Raw genomic sequence first — 14,605 nt, 5'->3', positions numbered from 1 at the left:
TTCAGAGCTGCATTCACAAACCTGGAGAACATGAGCCTGTAAAACCCTCCTCTACATCCTCACACCAGTTAGAAGAAACTTGAAGTGGTGCTGACCGGAAAAGTCCAGAGTGATCGGTTTAGAGTCCCACTGATGGGAGAGGCTGAAACTGCATTTTTGTTTTGTGAAAGTCTTGAAGGGGTCTAGCATGATAGATTCCATTTTGGACCTGTTATTTTTTAAATGAGTTATAATTATATTAGGGGGGTAGGGGAAAAGGAAGAATAGGTTTGTGAAAATTAATGTGCTCATCATCCATTCTAAGAATAGAATAGCTACTGTCTACACCTTGGACATTATGAGAGGTGTCTCATAATTACTCTTCTCAAACAGATGTTCTTGGTCATAAGAGAACAAAATTATACTATAATTTTCCCTATGGAAAGTGTCACTTTGGAAGGTAGAAATGGCATAAGCAAGTAAAGAACACTGGGCCTGGGCAGTTAAGTAGCCCAGAGACTGTACCAGCAAGTTAACTCCAATTTCAGAAAGGTGCGAACATATCCTACGTGTTCTAGGATCCCCCTCCTTGATCTAGTAGGAGAGAGAACAAAGACATCTGCATAGACTCAAAACTTAAGAGACTCCACCCTTAATCTAAGCTGGAATCTACTGCCAGGAGGTAAACCAGCCTTTCAGCCCACACTGAAGTCCAAGGAACCAGATAAAGAAAGTTTAAACAATGACTACCAAGTATTTGCACCTCCAGATGTAGTCTTCAGAAATTTGGCATGTGATTATCACTGTGACCATCAAAACAGCTCAGAACTAGAAGTCCCCAGTCAATAATTTTAAGAGAGGAGGAAGGGGGGTGGGTAGCCATGAGGAGAGGGGCCCAGGGGAATGTGGTGCAGGGTAATGGGTGTTTTGATGGTGGACTTGGTTGTAACATACATCTAAAGAGCCGTGAGCCCCTCTCCTTGTCCTGCAGGCAGGTTTGGGAGGCCTGAATAGATAAGGGAATTGATAAGGCTGCTATGGGAACCTAAGGTGGCCCTCCATGACCAGAGAAGCCAGCCCAGCTCCAGGAGTGCAGGAGCAGAGGCCAGGAGACATTCTGTGCCAGAGGCCAGCGCCCAGGACCACACATCCCAGCAGATAACTGGTGCAAATTGGCGCCCCAAGTTAGAAAGCCCACGAAAACAGGGAAAAGGGAGCCTCAAATCCTCCTTCACCCAGACCTCTCCCGACTCACCCCCTCCTCAGACAATACCCCCTAAGAGATAACCTGCAATTTGTAACATGCAAATGTGTACACATTTAGTTTAAGTAAATTGAGCATCAGTTTGAGAAAACAGTTGTTCAGATTATGTTTGAAAAGAAAATTTCTTTTGCATTTGGGAAAATTAATCTAGTATGTAATGAAAAGCAGAACCTTTTTAAAAGTGGCGTGAGCATTTTGTCAAGTTTACATTTGATCATAAGTGATAAGTTGTTGCTCAATTTATTATTCTGCTTTGCAATGTAAAAATCATCAAATGGAAATGCAGAAAGTTGGTAAGAGCCAGAATTCGTGGCTATCATTTTTATTTTAATGGTTTTATTTGTATTGAGGTAACACTGGCTGACAACACAAACTCCGCTTCTCCAAGAGGTGAGCAGACGAGGAGTGGATGTGAAATGTGTGCAAAAATCCTATCAGAAAGGGGAAGTCTGAGGGACAGGGAGGAGCACGGCTCTGCTATCTCTTCCTTTCAGAAGGCAGCAGCATGATCAAACTCATCCTGATAACTGCCCTCACCGCCCCCCCTCCTCCAAAAAAAAAGAGAGAAAGTGTCCTTTTGTCATGCTTCAATATTTACTGCTGTGAAAGATGAGAAAGCCTGGCTCAGGGCCCAAGGTGCAGGGGTGGAAGATAAGCGTCTGGGGGGTGGGGGAGAAGATGCTGCTGAAATTGGGGGTATAAAACAATTTGGAGGTCACACAGTATGCCTCAATCTTTAATTTCCATTTTGTAAGGTTCTGTTGAAAATGCTCACAAAGTAGCCTCTTGTCCAAATGTTAGCAGACAAGCTCAGGGGAACCCCAGGGTCCCCCAAATCTGCACACTCTTAATGGGTTCTGCCATCTGCCACATAAAGACAAAGTATACTCTTAGTGTGGAAGAACTTTCATAGAATAGAGTCACAGAGAGAGAGGAGGAGAAAGAACAGTTTCCCAAAGTTACCATCCCCTTGTGGTAAATGTCCTGCCAAACAGGGTTAGACCAAAGCAGAGCTACTGAGGCCCAAAATTTTGACACAAATCTAAGGTCCCTTTTGTTGTGGAACCATAGGAAAGAGGCAGAAGGGGCCAGGCAAGTCTGAAATGAAAGGAACAACAAAAAAAAAACCCATTTTCAGACCAACCCTGTTTGGCTAGACATTTACCTCAAGGGGTGGTCACTTTGTATGTTTCATTGTAAACTATTATCCTTTCTCTTCTTCCCTCTCTATGCACGATCATTTTATTAAAGCTCTTATACACTGAGAATTTGCTTTGTCTTTATGCAGAGGATGGCCGAATCCCACAGAGTGTGCAAGTTTGGGGGTCCCGGGGTACCTCTCAGCCTGCCTACTAACATCTTAAAGTAATGATAACAGACTTCCCAAAGGTGTCCGCTGACCTTTAGTTTCTCATACCAAGGAGACACTTATTTTAAGAGGCCCGATCGGGGCATATTGAGAAAGCCTATCCCTCCCTTTGGGGGAGACTGACCCTATAATTCTAGGAGCACGTAAGTTAGGTTCACCAGTTCCTGCAGGCAGTGAGGGAAGATAGCCCATGAATTCATTTTAGTTATGAAAATTATGGCACTGTATCCTTTCATGTCCTCCATTCACATCAATATCTTAGTTTCCTAGCAATTGGGGAAAAATTGTTATCACATCCCTGAAAGAAAAGGCCAGCTGGTCGCAGGCGCAGAGTGTGGTACTTTCCAGTGTAATGAAGCATCATTCAAGGTTATGTCTACATTAAACTGGTACAGAAGAGTCCCGGATCTGTGACTCTCACTGTGTGTTCATTTTGCTCTGGTCTAACCAGCTGTGTTACTGAAATTGTAACAGGGTGGTCCCCAGGAAAGGGGGAGGTTCCAGGTTCCCTGCCCCACCCAAGGAAGGGTGGAGCTGAGAAGGAGGAGAAGCAGCAGAAGAGACTGAGGAAGGAAGGAACAGGATGGAGCCAGGAGACCAGGAGGAGGCGCATGGAGCCTAGAGACACATGAAGAAACTGCACTTGTCTTTTGGTCGTGGACAGGGTGACACAGATGTGGGTGAGACCCGTGGGGAGGTGACAATGGCAGTTTTTATTTTGTTGTTGATTTTGCTCTTTTCCCTCCGGGCTTGTCTGGTAGTTTCTGACCCTTTTCTGTGGGTCCCCACTGGAAGATGCTTTAGACTTGGGGCAGGCTTTGGGGCCTTGCTCTGGGCCGATCCCATATGGATGGACTTTTACCCACGAGGGGACGGGTAACTTTGGGTGCTTCATTTAGAAACTAGACTCTTGGCCTTACCTATATTGTTTCCTAGTTTTATTAAAGTTCCTTCCCATTAAAGTCTCATATGTTTTGTGTTGATGCGGCGGATGGCAGAACCCATTTAGAATAGGCAGGTTTGCGGGGTTTGGGCTGCCCCTCTCCCTGTCCTATAACAAAATGAGCACATTCGTTCAGCCCTGACCCTAATTCAGGCACCCGGTCCAGGGGCCTGCTTAGGCGTATTCATAGATGTTCCCGTGGTGCGTCGGGCCTTAGAGCAGCAGAGCCTGCTAATGTCTTAGCCACAGTGGATGCGGTAGTGTGAAGGCCTTTTAGCTTCCATTCCATCAGGAATGGTCCCAGCAGTCACAAGAGAACTCTGTCCGGTTTCTGAGATCACCTGCTGCAGAGAACCACATCATCAGCCTCTGAAAGAGGGAATGAGAGCAAAAGATGATACATATTGTAACTAGAGGCAAATCCAGAGTCAGAGGCTAAGACACGCTCGGACTTGCTAGTAGCACTTCGGTCGTGGGTGTGTGTTACTCCACGTTTCCCTACTCGGGAGGACAGGCTTTCCAAAGGCACAGCTGGAGAACGTCTGGCCCAGAAGGGGCTCCACACACAGAAAGAAAGTTCCAGAAGAGAACATCTTATTCTGTTCTGCAGTTATTTCTCACCTTCTTAGTCTCCACCAAACAATCTCATTTTTCAGTTCTGCAAATCTGGCTGGTCCCAGGGAGAAATCTTCTTGAGGGGCCTCAAATTTCCTTATTTCTGTCCAGTTCCTGTTCGGTAGCCAATTCAGTTCTGCTCTTCATTATAACAACAAGAGCAAAAACCAAACAAGAAACCCTGTTTATCTTAATCTTTTTGAAAAATTATCTGGCAGGCAGATGCTTTCCGTGTAAAGATAATTATCTACATCGTGGGTGAGCCAGCCCATCCTACCCGCCCAGCGGGAGGGCACCGTGAGAGGAACTGACCCCGGGTGTTGATAAGCAGTATTCTTTACCACGGGCGAGATCACTTAGTTGAAAAAATGGACACAGAAAGTAGGAGCAGAGAAGATCTCGCTCTCCCAGACCCGAAGTGGTCTCCCAGGTAGGTCCAGACCATTCTTTTTTCCATTTCTGGTCACTGAGTGATGGGGAGACAATCACAGACGCCAACTCATGGACCTATGTGTGGCCGCACCTGATGTAATAATCTCCCTGAATATAAAGAAGCTGTTTGCTTTCCTTGCCCCATCACTCTCCTGGGTTGATGGGGAGGAAGGTTTTTAACTCAGCTTGTGAACCGGGAGTAACTTTTCTGACAAAAGAGATTCAGTCTGGGTGTGATGCTGGGGAGTTTGTACTATCAATATGGGCTCCCTTGCCTGTGTGTCTGATGTGTGTTAAGGTATACACTCTCCAAAAGGACTTTGGTTAAGATCAAGCTGTTCCATCCTGCCCCTGTGTTGAGGGGAAATGTATAGACTGATAAAGGCACATAATTGAATTTTCTTTTAATACCAAAGATGAATACATGGGAAGACTTTCCTTTTAAAGGCTTTAGAAGACATAAAATACAGAACTTTAAGAATGAATATTGGACTGAATATCATTGCTACACACTAAGAATGTCCCAAACCTGGGCCTCCCCTGGTGGCGCAGCTGTTGAGCGCTGGGCTGCGAAGCTGCCCATGGCTTCTGCAGCGCACGTTCAATCCTCGGCTGCCAGTGAGGGTCCCACATGGCGCGACAGGAGAGACAGACCTTTCCTGCCTCACCTGCTGCTCCCCTCAGCAAAGTATTTTGTCAGTCTGCCTGTTTTGTTCCCCACTCTGGCTCTGGTGAATCCTCTCACCGTCCCGCACTTCTGACTATACCTAGTGCTTGCACAAATAAATAAATCTTTAAAAAAAAAAAAAAAAAAAAGAATGTCCCAAACCTTTAGAAGGACAACACTTCCAGTTAGCTTCCTCCTTGGATGAAAACAGGAATCAGTCAGTCAGTCCTTGAAAGTCATTCCTGTGTGCGCCTGAAATCGGCTGTGTCACTGACAAAATAGATTCAGCTACACTTTGACGTTAAAAAGACTGACTGATGCATAGGTGTATGTATGTGTTTGTTTTTATTTTTTCTTATCAACACAGATTGATGGGAAAGAATCTGGTAATAAGCCTGGCCCTGGATTAAGAATAAATCCTGGCATGGTTTTGCCTCCATTTTTTCCATCTAATCACCGATGAAAGTGATCTTGGTCACTAACTTGGACCTCTGAGTTTCAGAGTTCCTTATTCATTACAACAAAAATTTCAATTGTAGAATTGCTTTGAAAAAACAAATCAAAAATCCCTTGTGTCAGTTGAGAACTTTGCGCAGGGAGTTAGAGAATTTTCTCATGAATTTATGTTTCAACTTCAGCGTGCCTGGAACTGAACGTCCAGACTCATCTTTTCATGATGACACCACCCAGGAGATGCCTGCCTCGCCACCACGCCACACATGGCTGACATTTTTGCAGAAGGAAATGGAATTCCTGGGGGTAAGTGAGCCTCCTCCAACCTCAACTATAGTAAGAACTGACTCTAAAAAAGAGTCTTCTCACTATTGTCAACACAGTTTCCCCACTTGGAGTCAAGAGGAGTGAAAAAGTGGGTCCCGTTGGATACAGAAGCATTTCCCAATGAGGACTTGGATGGGACGGCAAATAGTATCTGCCAACTCCTGTCAGTGGGTGGATTAATGTAGCCTCTCACTGTGAAGGATTTATAATCTTTATCTTCATTTACTTAAATGGAAAGGGCAATTACGACTGTCCTCACGACGATGTAAAACAAAACAAAACATGAGAAATACAGACAATCCCTGCCTTAGGTCACGCCTGTATCAATTCTTAGCATGGCCAGGGGATACAGGAGATATCACAGTTGAATCCCGCCTAAGACACCAAAGTGATTTCTCACATTTGGCTTCAATTAAGAGGAAATTGACATACTCTTGGGAACATCTCTTGTTATTCTACAAAATGTATGCATTTTTCTACAGGTAACACAAATTCTGATTGGCTTGGTATGCCTTTATTTTGGAACATTTATCTGCTCTGGGCTCAATATTTCAGAATTTAAGGAAGACATTTTTTCTTCATTTAAAGCAGGCTACCCATTCTGGGGAGCAGTATTTGTGAGTATATGCCTACAACTGTCTCTGATCTGACACTGCACATAGCTTTAGCTTTTCTCTTAACTGGGCTGGCTCTAACCAAACCAATTGCTACTTATTTTCAATATTTAAATTTATATTTAAATGATATATAAGTAATGTTTACAAAGCACTTGGGGTTAAACATGTCAGTATATTTTTATCAAGTGAGACATCAGAGATGAATAAACATTAAGTGAATTGCCCAAAAGATATTTAGCTAGTAAAGATTAAATCTAAACTTTCAGAATTCAATTCCAGAAAAATTCTCTTAACACTACTCATCAATAAATTTATCCTAGTGTAGGGAGAGAAAAGTGATTGCTGAGGAGAGGAAAACAAGGTATTTGACTAAATTCTTCTATGCCCTAGAAGCTCCTTTAGGCGCTTTCTCATTGTATTCTTCTAATCGTTATACTGTTCAGAAACTGAGTGAGATCACAGATATAACACTTTATTCGTGCATAATTGACATACAATAAAATTCACACATTTAAGGTGTGCAGATTGATGAATTTTGACATATATATACACTTACAAAAACATTACCAATTCCCTATCACGAGCATACCCATCATCTTCAAAAGTTTCCTGTGCCTCTTGGTAATCCCTCCCTCTGTTTACTCCTCTCTTCTCATCTCGAAACAATCACTGACATGCTTTCTGTCCAGATAGACTAGTTTGCATTTTCTTGAGTTTTATTAAATGGAGATGCCCCACATGCTCTCTCTACCATCTTATTTCCTTCACTCAGCAGTTACTTTCAATTAACCCATGTTGATTTTTGTATCAACACTTGATTCCCAAGGATATATTTTAACTCTAAAAATATCACATTGTCTTGGTATCTAATAAATTCTTAGGACTCAGGTCACGTGTTCAGGAACCTTCTGGAACTTCTGCCATTTTTCACTCTGTCTTTTCACTCCAAACACTTAGCTTAGGAGGCATCTCTCAACCATGACACAACCCAAATCTTTGAAATTATCTTGAATTTGTGCTACTGATTTACATTTTCAGTAAATCACCATGACATTTTCATGGCTAATCTGTGTCACCTGATACTTGCAGGACTCTGGAGATACACCCACCATAGACATTTGTTTTGCCCGGAGGAGTTGGCACTCTAACACAGAACACCATCATAGGGCTAGTTACAGCAGGCTGAGAATAATGTCACAACAGGGCCAGGCACCAGGTCCTTGTTACCCTAAAAGTGACCCAGGGACAGTCAAAGTCCACATCATCTGGGAGTTCTTGGGCAGAAACAAAGGCCCTTAAGCCTCATCCCAGAGCTGCTGAGTAACAATCTGCATTTTAACAAGATCCTCACTTGACTTACAGGCACTTTTAATTTCGAGAAGCACCTGTAGAAATAAGAATATGGAGATAGTGAGCGCCTGGGCATGAATGGGGACTCTGTAGACACAACTTTATCTGATGTTTGGAGGATGTGAAAGGGACAGAGAGGAGCAGACTCATTGTGCTTTTCCCCATTCCTTTTGGGCAGTTTGCTATTTCTGGAATTTTGTCAATTGTGTCTGAAAAGAAAAGAAACGAAACGTATCTGGTGAGTTGCAATTCTGTCATTGTCCATCCTTGAGAAGGTAAGAAAACTGTAATTTTAGGAGTCTTAAGGGAGATGTTATTATCTCCTGTATTATGGGTGAATGACTTTTTGTTCCACTCTTTTGTGTTGGATATAATCATCAAAAGTGGAATCATTAAAATGTCAATTGTCTAATTTTAAAAACTAGGAGTTTCCATATGATCCAGCAATCCCACTCCTAGGTATATACCCAAAGGATGCAGAAACATTAATTCCAAAGGGCACCTGCACTCCTACATTTATAGCAGCACTATTTACAATAGCTAAGCTTTGGAAACAACCCAAATACCCCAAAATAGATGACTGGATCAAGAAGATGTGGTCCATATACACCATGGAATATTACTCAGTAATCAAAAAAGATAAACACATGCAATTTGCAGCAACATGGATGGAGCTGGAAGGGATCATGCTCAGTGAAATAAGCCAGAAAGAAAAAGAAAAATACCAAATGTTCTCACTCATAGCAGGAATTGAGAAAATCTAAATAAGGGACCAGGAAAAAGACTAATTATAATAAAGTAAAAATCAAAATCAACAAGTAACTATAAACCAGAGACACACTACGGGGGTGGGGAGGCAAGGGAGTAGGAGCAAAACAAGGGGGGTGGGAATTGTATGGGGACTATAACCAAGATGCACGCATTGTGCAAAAAAGGAAAAATGATGTAAAAAATATATAGAATAAAAAAAAATTATCCCCATAGCATAGTTGCCCCTGTAGGTATAGTTATATGCTCAAATAAATGATTTGTTTCCAATTAAGGACAATATTTGAGGAGACTTTGAGGAGACTGTTTTCCTGAATACAGTCTGTAGGGGGCCAGGTCTGGACCACAGTGCAGGTTTTCTGATCCCATGCAGACCGGGTAAAGGAGGAGCCAGAGTCCTCAGTAGTTTTGCAGGTTTTTTATTGGGGTTCACCAGGCATATGGCAGGCAGGGGTGCTGGCTGGGGGGCTGGGAGGCTGGCAGTCTTCACTCTATTTGGGCTCTCTGGAGTTGGTTCTGCTGCTTCTCGGCTTTTCTTTCGGCTTCAGCTTCGGCTTCTGCTGCTGCTGCTACTGGTGCTGCTCGCGTCCCCCCGTGACGCCGCCCTTAAAAAGCACAGTCTTAGCTCAGCTGAATCCCATCTACCTATGCCCACACCCTATTCCAGGTGCCCGCCATCAGGCATGCATTCAGGATAAGAATCCATCATCTATCCTGATGGTGGAAGGGCAGAAAAGCCTGACATTTTCTTTACCCTACACAGTCCTAGCAGGAAAGTTGTAGATGCTTACTGAGCAATGACTATGTTGTCAAGATTTCCTATGTTTTGAATCAATGCAGACTTTTCTGGATGCATCCAAACCTGAATGGCAGATGGTTTATTGGATGCCCTAGCAGGTGCAGGGCCAGGTCTAAATGTTGTTGATTTTTTTCCCCAATTGTTATTTATTGATGTTCCATTGTTTACATCCTTGTCAGTCTTTTGACAGTATAAGCTGTTCCCCCCTCAGCTGTAGTCACCATTGCTCTCCCACCACCAAAACACCCACAGCGCTCCACCCTAGTCCATTGTGTCTTCTCTCTCTCCCTTCACCTCCTTTCTTACCTTTTCCTTCTCTCTTCCCTTCGGATGCTTCAGATCTATGGCCAGCTTTCAAGGGTTGGTTTTGATGTTTGCCTTTGTGTGACCCTGTGTTTGGTTTCCCTATATTTCTCATATAAGTGAAACCAACCAGTATTTATCTTTCTCTTTCTGGCTTATTTTGCTTAGCATAATTCCTCCCACCTCCGACCATGTTACTGCAAATGGCATGAGTTTATCTTTTTGATGACTGAGTAGTATTCCATGGTACATATATACCATCTGGTGGGGGGGAATCAAATGTCCAAAAATAAACAATGACGTGAGAAAATAATTAAAAATTAAAACAAAAAAATTAAAACAAACACAAAAATTTTTAAAAAGAGAGGTCCTTCTCAAAGATTGGGTATAAATAAATGTTGCTTTTTACTACAGTTGCAAGGAAGACTGGGAGCAAACACTGTCAGCAGCTTAGCTGCCGGAGCGGGAATCATCATGCTGACCATCAACCTGAAGCGGAGCATTGCTTTTATCGATGAATGCAAGAGAGAATACACCTGCTTCTTGGCTTCTTTTTCCACTGTATGTATTCTTGGCAGGAAGCCAAGATTCTAGGTGCTTCCCAAAGTAAGGAACCCTCTTTTTCTTTCCCATGAACACAGTCCTTTTTTGCCAGCTCTCTATGTAATATAATACACTGTAAGTTCATGTGCAGAGATGCTGGCTGCCGCCCTCTGCTCCCCTCTGTGCAGCTGAATTCTGCAAGGTCATCTGCCTTGAGTTACCATTTCCTGGTCCTCCTGTGTGTGTGACTTTATAAAGACTAATTGCTGGGGGGGGGTAATAATGGGGCCACTCTAAGAGACTCTACTTTGGGGAGACTGATCATGTGACATTACTGGCCTTTTTGATTGTCATTGGTGGTTGTTCAACAGGAAATTGTGGCCATAATCCTGTTTCTCACCATTCTGGGGTTTTGCAGTGCTGTGTTGCTCACAATCTACGGAGTTGGAGAACTACTCGAAAGAAATAAGGTAGGTAGAAGTTTCATGCTAAACCCTGAGCTACAAGCTAAAGAATTTGAGCTTTATCGCTTCAAAATATAACCTAGAAAAATGCTTCCAGAAAAGTATTTCTCCAGGTTTCAGGATTTTGGTTTCCAAATCCCATATTTTATTTTATTTTATTTTTTTAAAGATTTATTTATTTATTTATTTATACAAGCACTGGGTACAGTCAGAAGCGCGGGAGGGTGAGAGAATTCACCAGAGCCAGAGCAGGGAGCAGAGCAGGCAGAAGGACCGAAGTACACTGCTGAGGGGAGCAGCGGGTGGCAGGAGAGGTCTGCATGCCGTGTGGGACCCTTCTCCGGTGGCCGGGGAGCAGCCAGGGATCGAACCGGCGCTGCAAAGGCTTTGGGCAGCTTCGCAACCCAGCGCTCAACTGCTGCGCCACTGGGGAGGCCCCATAAATCCCATATTTTAAATGACATTTTTCTATTCAAAAGTAGCACAAATTCCGTAGTATATCCTTGTGATTGAGGGTTAGGAAAATGGGATCTTCGTAGTTTTAGAAAATGCAAATGCTTCAAAGTTTGTTGCACAAGAGAGTTGAATACGCAGGTAGCATGTGATGAAAATACCCATTATGGTATGGTACTCATTTTCTGCCCCAGAATTGTTCCTTATATTGTGTTTGTTCCCTCTTCTTCTTTTCTTGACTCTCACTTCACCTTGCTCTGAAACCTCAATTTCCTTTCCTCCTAATTCATGACTGCCAACTGCATTTCCACTTACCTAACCCATTTGTTACACTTTTGATGTAGGAAAAAAAAATTACTAATACTTAAATGCACATACACTTGAATCTTACAGATAAAACATGCTCTCTCCATCTGTCCTTGCAAGTCTGGTTGCCTTTTTGGATCCCTTTCCTCCAAAGATAAAAAAGATAGCAGACAGTAAAGCTGAGGCATAGTATAGTCTCGCCAACTTGTCACTGACTGACATAATTTCTTTTAGGCCATTACACAGCAAATCTGTCTTGGTTTGTTGGAGATGGTGGGAGTGATTGTGTGTCATGGGAGAGTGTGGGAGATTCAGAAAGACAAACGGAGATGAGACACACCTCGCGAATAACTTCTAGTGGTGGAAAATTTAGGGTGATTGATATTAAATATTTTTTCCCTCCTCAGATTCCAGAAGATCGTCTTTATGAAGAATTAAACGTATATTCTCCAATTTATAGCGAGTTGGAAGACAGAGGGGATAAACTCTCTCCTACTGAGTCTTAAGAATTAAGAGCCTAGAACATTTTCATTCATAGCAAAGGGTCCAGGCAACCAAGATATTGTTTAAGGAGCAACTGGAAATTTTTCTGTTCTTTTTACAGTCTGCCACATTTACATTATGATTTATTCTACTCAAGATAATATATTGCTTTTGTTGTTTCTGTTCAACTAAACCTCCTCCCCACCCCCACATTTGTAGATATCATAGAACCTTATTTTTCTTGTATTCTATTACTATCTTCGGGGAAGTTAGCATGTATTAAGTGTTCATTTACTGAGTACTTATAACCGAGCAAATAAGATAAACCAAAAAGCGGTTGCTTGAGAGTTGAGTTAAACTTTGATAATTTGGTGTTATTTTTTCCTTCACTCCTTCTTTTAGAAGTTCATAAGAGCTAGAGATGTATACGATATCTATACTATTGGTACCTTAACAGGAAATCCCATTCTGCAAACATGTGCTGAGAGCCGATTAAGCATTTGAAGTTATCTACACGTGTCTCCTTCACTCTGTGGAGTGTCAAATGTTCCATATACTTTGTATATAAAATGCCTTGACTCTCAGTCCATTCATAATATGCATCCCCTCCCAAATCACTTATTTCAGGGTAAAGAGTCAAAGAGAACAAAGCTATAGACCCACAGGTAAGGCAGATATTAATAGGCAATGACTTTAAATAGCTATGATTACTATGTACAAAAAAATAGAGAAAATATGGAGTATTATTTTAGATAATTAGAACCAATTTAAAAAATCAAACACCATAACACCAATAAAGAAATTGCCAAATGATTTTAATATCCTGTTAAGCACAGATGACAGGATGATAGAACTGGAAGACGGGTCAGTAGGAATTATTCAAAAGTAAGCACAAAGAGAAAATCTTAAAATGGAGAAAAACAGGAACGAATACAGAAGATTCTTAGGCCACAAGGAGAAGTTACAAAGTACATAATATGTCTGTAATTAGCAAAGGAATTCCAAAGTCTTCTGTGGACTTTCTACTGTTGCTACTTGAATTGATGGGTTTTTACATTCTGGAAGAAATCCTTTTTTCAAATGTGTATATCTATGTGGTTTATTTGTTTAGTTTTAAAGCTTTTGGAACAATTGAAATTCACTGACTCTTGGGGGTTGAGTTATATTTCATTCTTACGATGAAAGAACATAAGAAGTATGATTTCAAAGATTTAAAATTTATTGGAACTAGTTTGAAAACAAGAAATAGTCTGCTTTGGTGAATGATACACATGTTTTTTAAAAATGTACTCTGCAGCATTTTTGCAGAGAGTTTTAAAGTTGCTTGTGTTGAGCAGATGTGTTACATAGTGATGCTGGAAGAGAGCTGTTAAAATTATCAGTTATAATTGTGGATATTTCTGTTACTTTTAATATATATTTTGAAGCTCTGGCTTAAGAATACATATTAATGATTGTTATAAATTCTTCATAACTTGGCACTTTATGACATAAAATATTTATGATGACTAATCCTTAAGTGAAGTCTGATTTTTCTGATCTTGATCCTGGGTAGCCATGCAATCTCTTACACGCTTAGTAATTTTTTATTAGTAATAATGAAAGGTAATTCTTTTTGCATCCTTTTATTTACAACATCTTTTATTTCATAATTAAAATGAGAATCCAAGACTCTTGTAAAAGATTAAAATTTTTTTAAAAGACTGTCTCGAAATATTGTGAAATCATTCATGTATTAATATAATGTGAAAATGTCAAAATCGCAAACTGAATTCCTTTTCCTCTCAGACTTTTAGTTTTTTCTTATATTTTCCTTACCCATAGTTTATAAACTGTACTGTGCCTTTGCAGGTATATTTCTTAGTCAATTGACTTTTTAAATAACAGTGAGATATAACTAATATGTAATAAATATAAATTTAAAATTTTATCATTTTTATGGTCTTTTTCAACTTGCATATAAATGTTTAGAGCATCATTATTCCTAATAGCCACAAGGGGAAAACAACCCAAATGGCCATTAACTGATGAATGGATTAAAAAAAAAAATTGGGAAGGAACTGGAGGGAATTATGCTAAGTGGAATAAGTCAGAAGGACAGAGACAATTACTGGATGGTGTCACTTATATGTAGGAGATAGAGAAAACAAAATAAGGGTGAGTAAAGTCAAGCTTAAAAACTAATTCTTGAAAACTAATCATAGGACTGAGGCACCCAAAGTGGGGGGGGGGGGGCGGGGCAGGGGGAGAGGTGCGAAAGGGTGGGGAGAGAGCACAGTGGGCTGTGGTGGTAGACTATGGGTGCTTTGGTGGTGGGTGACCTATGGTAACTGCTCCTGGGTGTGTGTGTGGGCGGGGCGGGGGAGATCCTTTATTTACAGAATACTAGCAAAAGTACTTTAATAAAATTTTTTAAAAGGTCTATCCACACATCATTTTAATGTGTTGACATATATATTTACCATCCCCA

At 41.3% G+C, this 14,605-nt stretch overlaps 1 protein-coding gene across 1 annotated transcript; it reads left to right on the top strand.

Annotated features, from left to right (window-relative positions):
• Positions 1-5,962: 5,962 nt before the first annotated feature.
• On the top strand, positions 5,963-12,158 carry MS4A2 (membrane spanning 4-domains A2; the record flags this gene model as incomplete). Its single annotated transcript, XM_084254438.1, has 6 exons — positions 5,963-6,028; positions 6,532-6,666; positions 8,195-8,254; positions 10,301-10,447; positions 10,801-10,899; positions 12,060-12,158. The coding sequence occupies 6 exons, from the start codon at positions 5,963-5,965 to the stop codon at positions 12,156-12,158; spliced, it is 606 nt and encodes a 201-aa protein (XP_084110564.1).
• Between the last annotated feature and the right edge of the window lie 2,447 nt (positions 12,159-14,605).

Source organism: Talpa europaea, assembly GCF_964194135.1.
Source record: "Talpa europaea genome assembly, chromosome: 1".
NCBI classification, from domain to species: domain Eukaryota; kingdom Metazoa; phylum Chordata; class Mammalia; order Eulipotyphla; family Talpidae; genus Talpa; species Talpa europaea.
The sequence above is the reverse complement of the archived record's forward strand: the minus strand, read 5'-3'. Positions and strand labels throughout refer to the sequence as shown.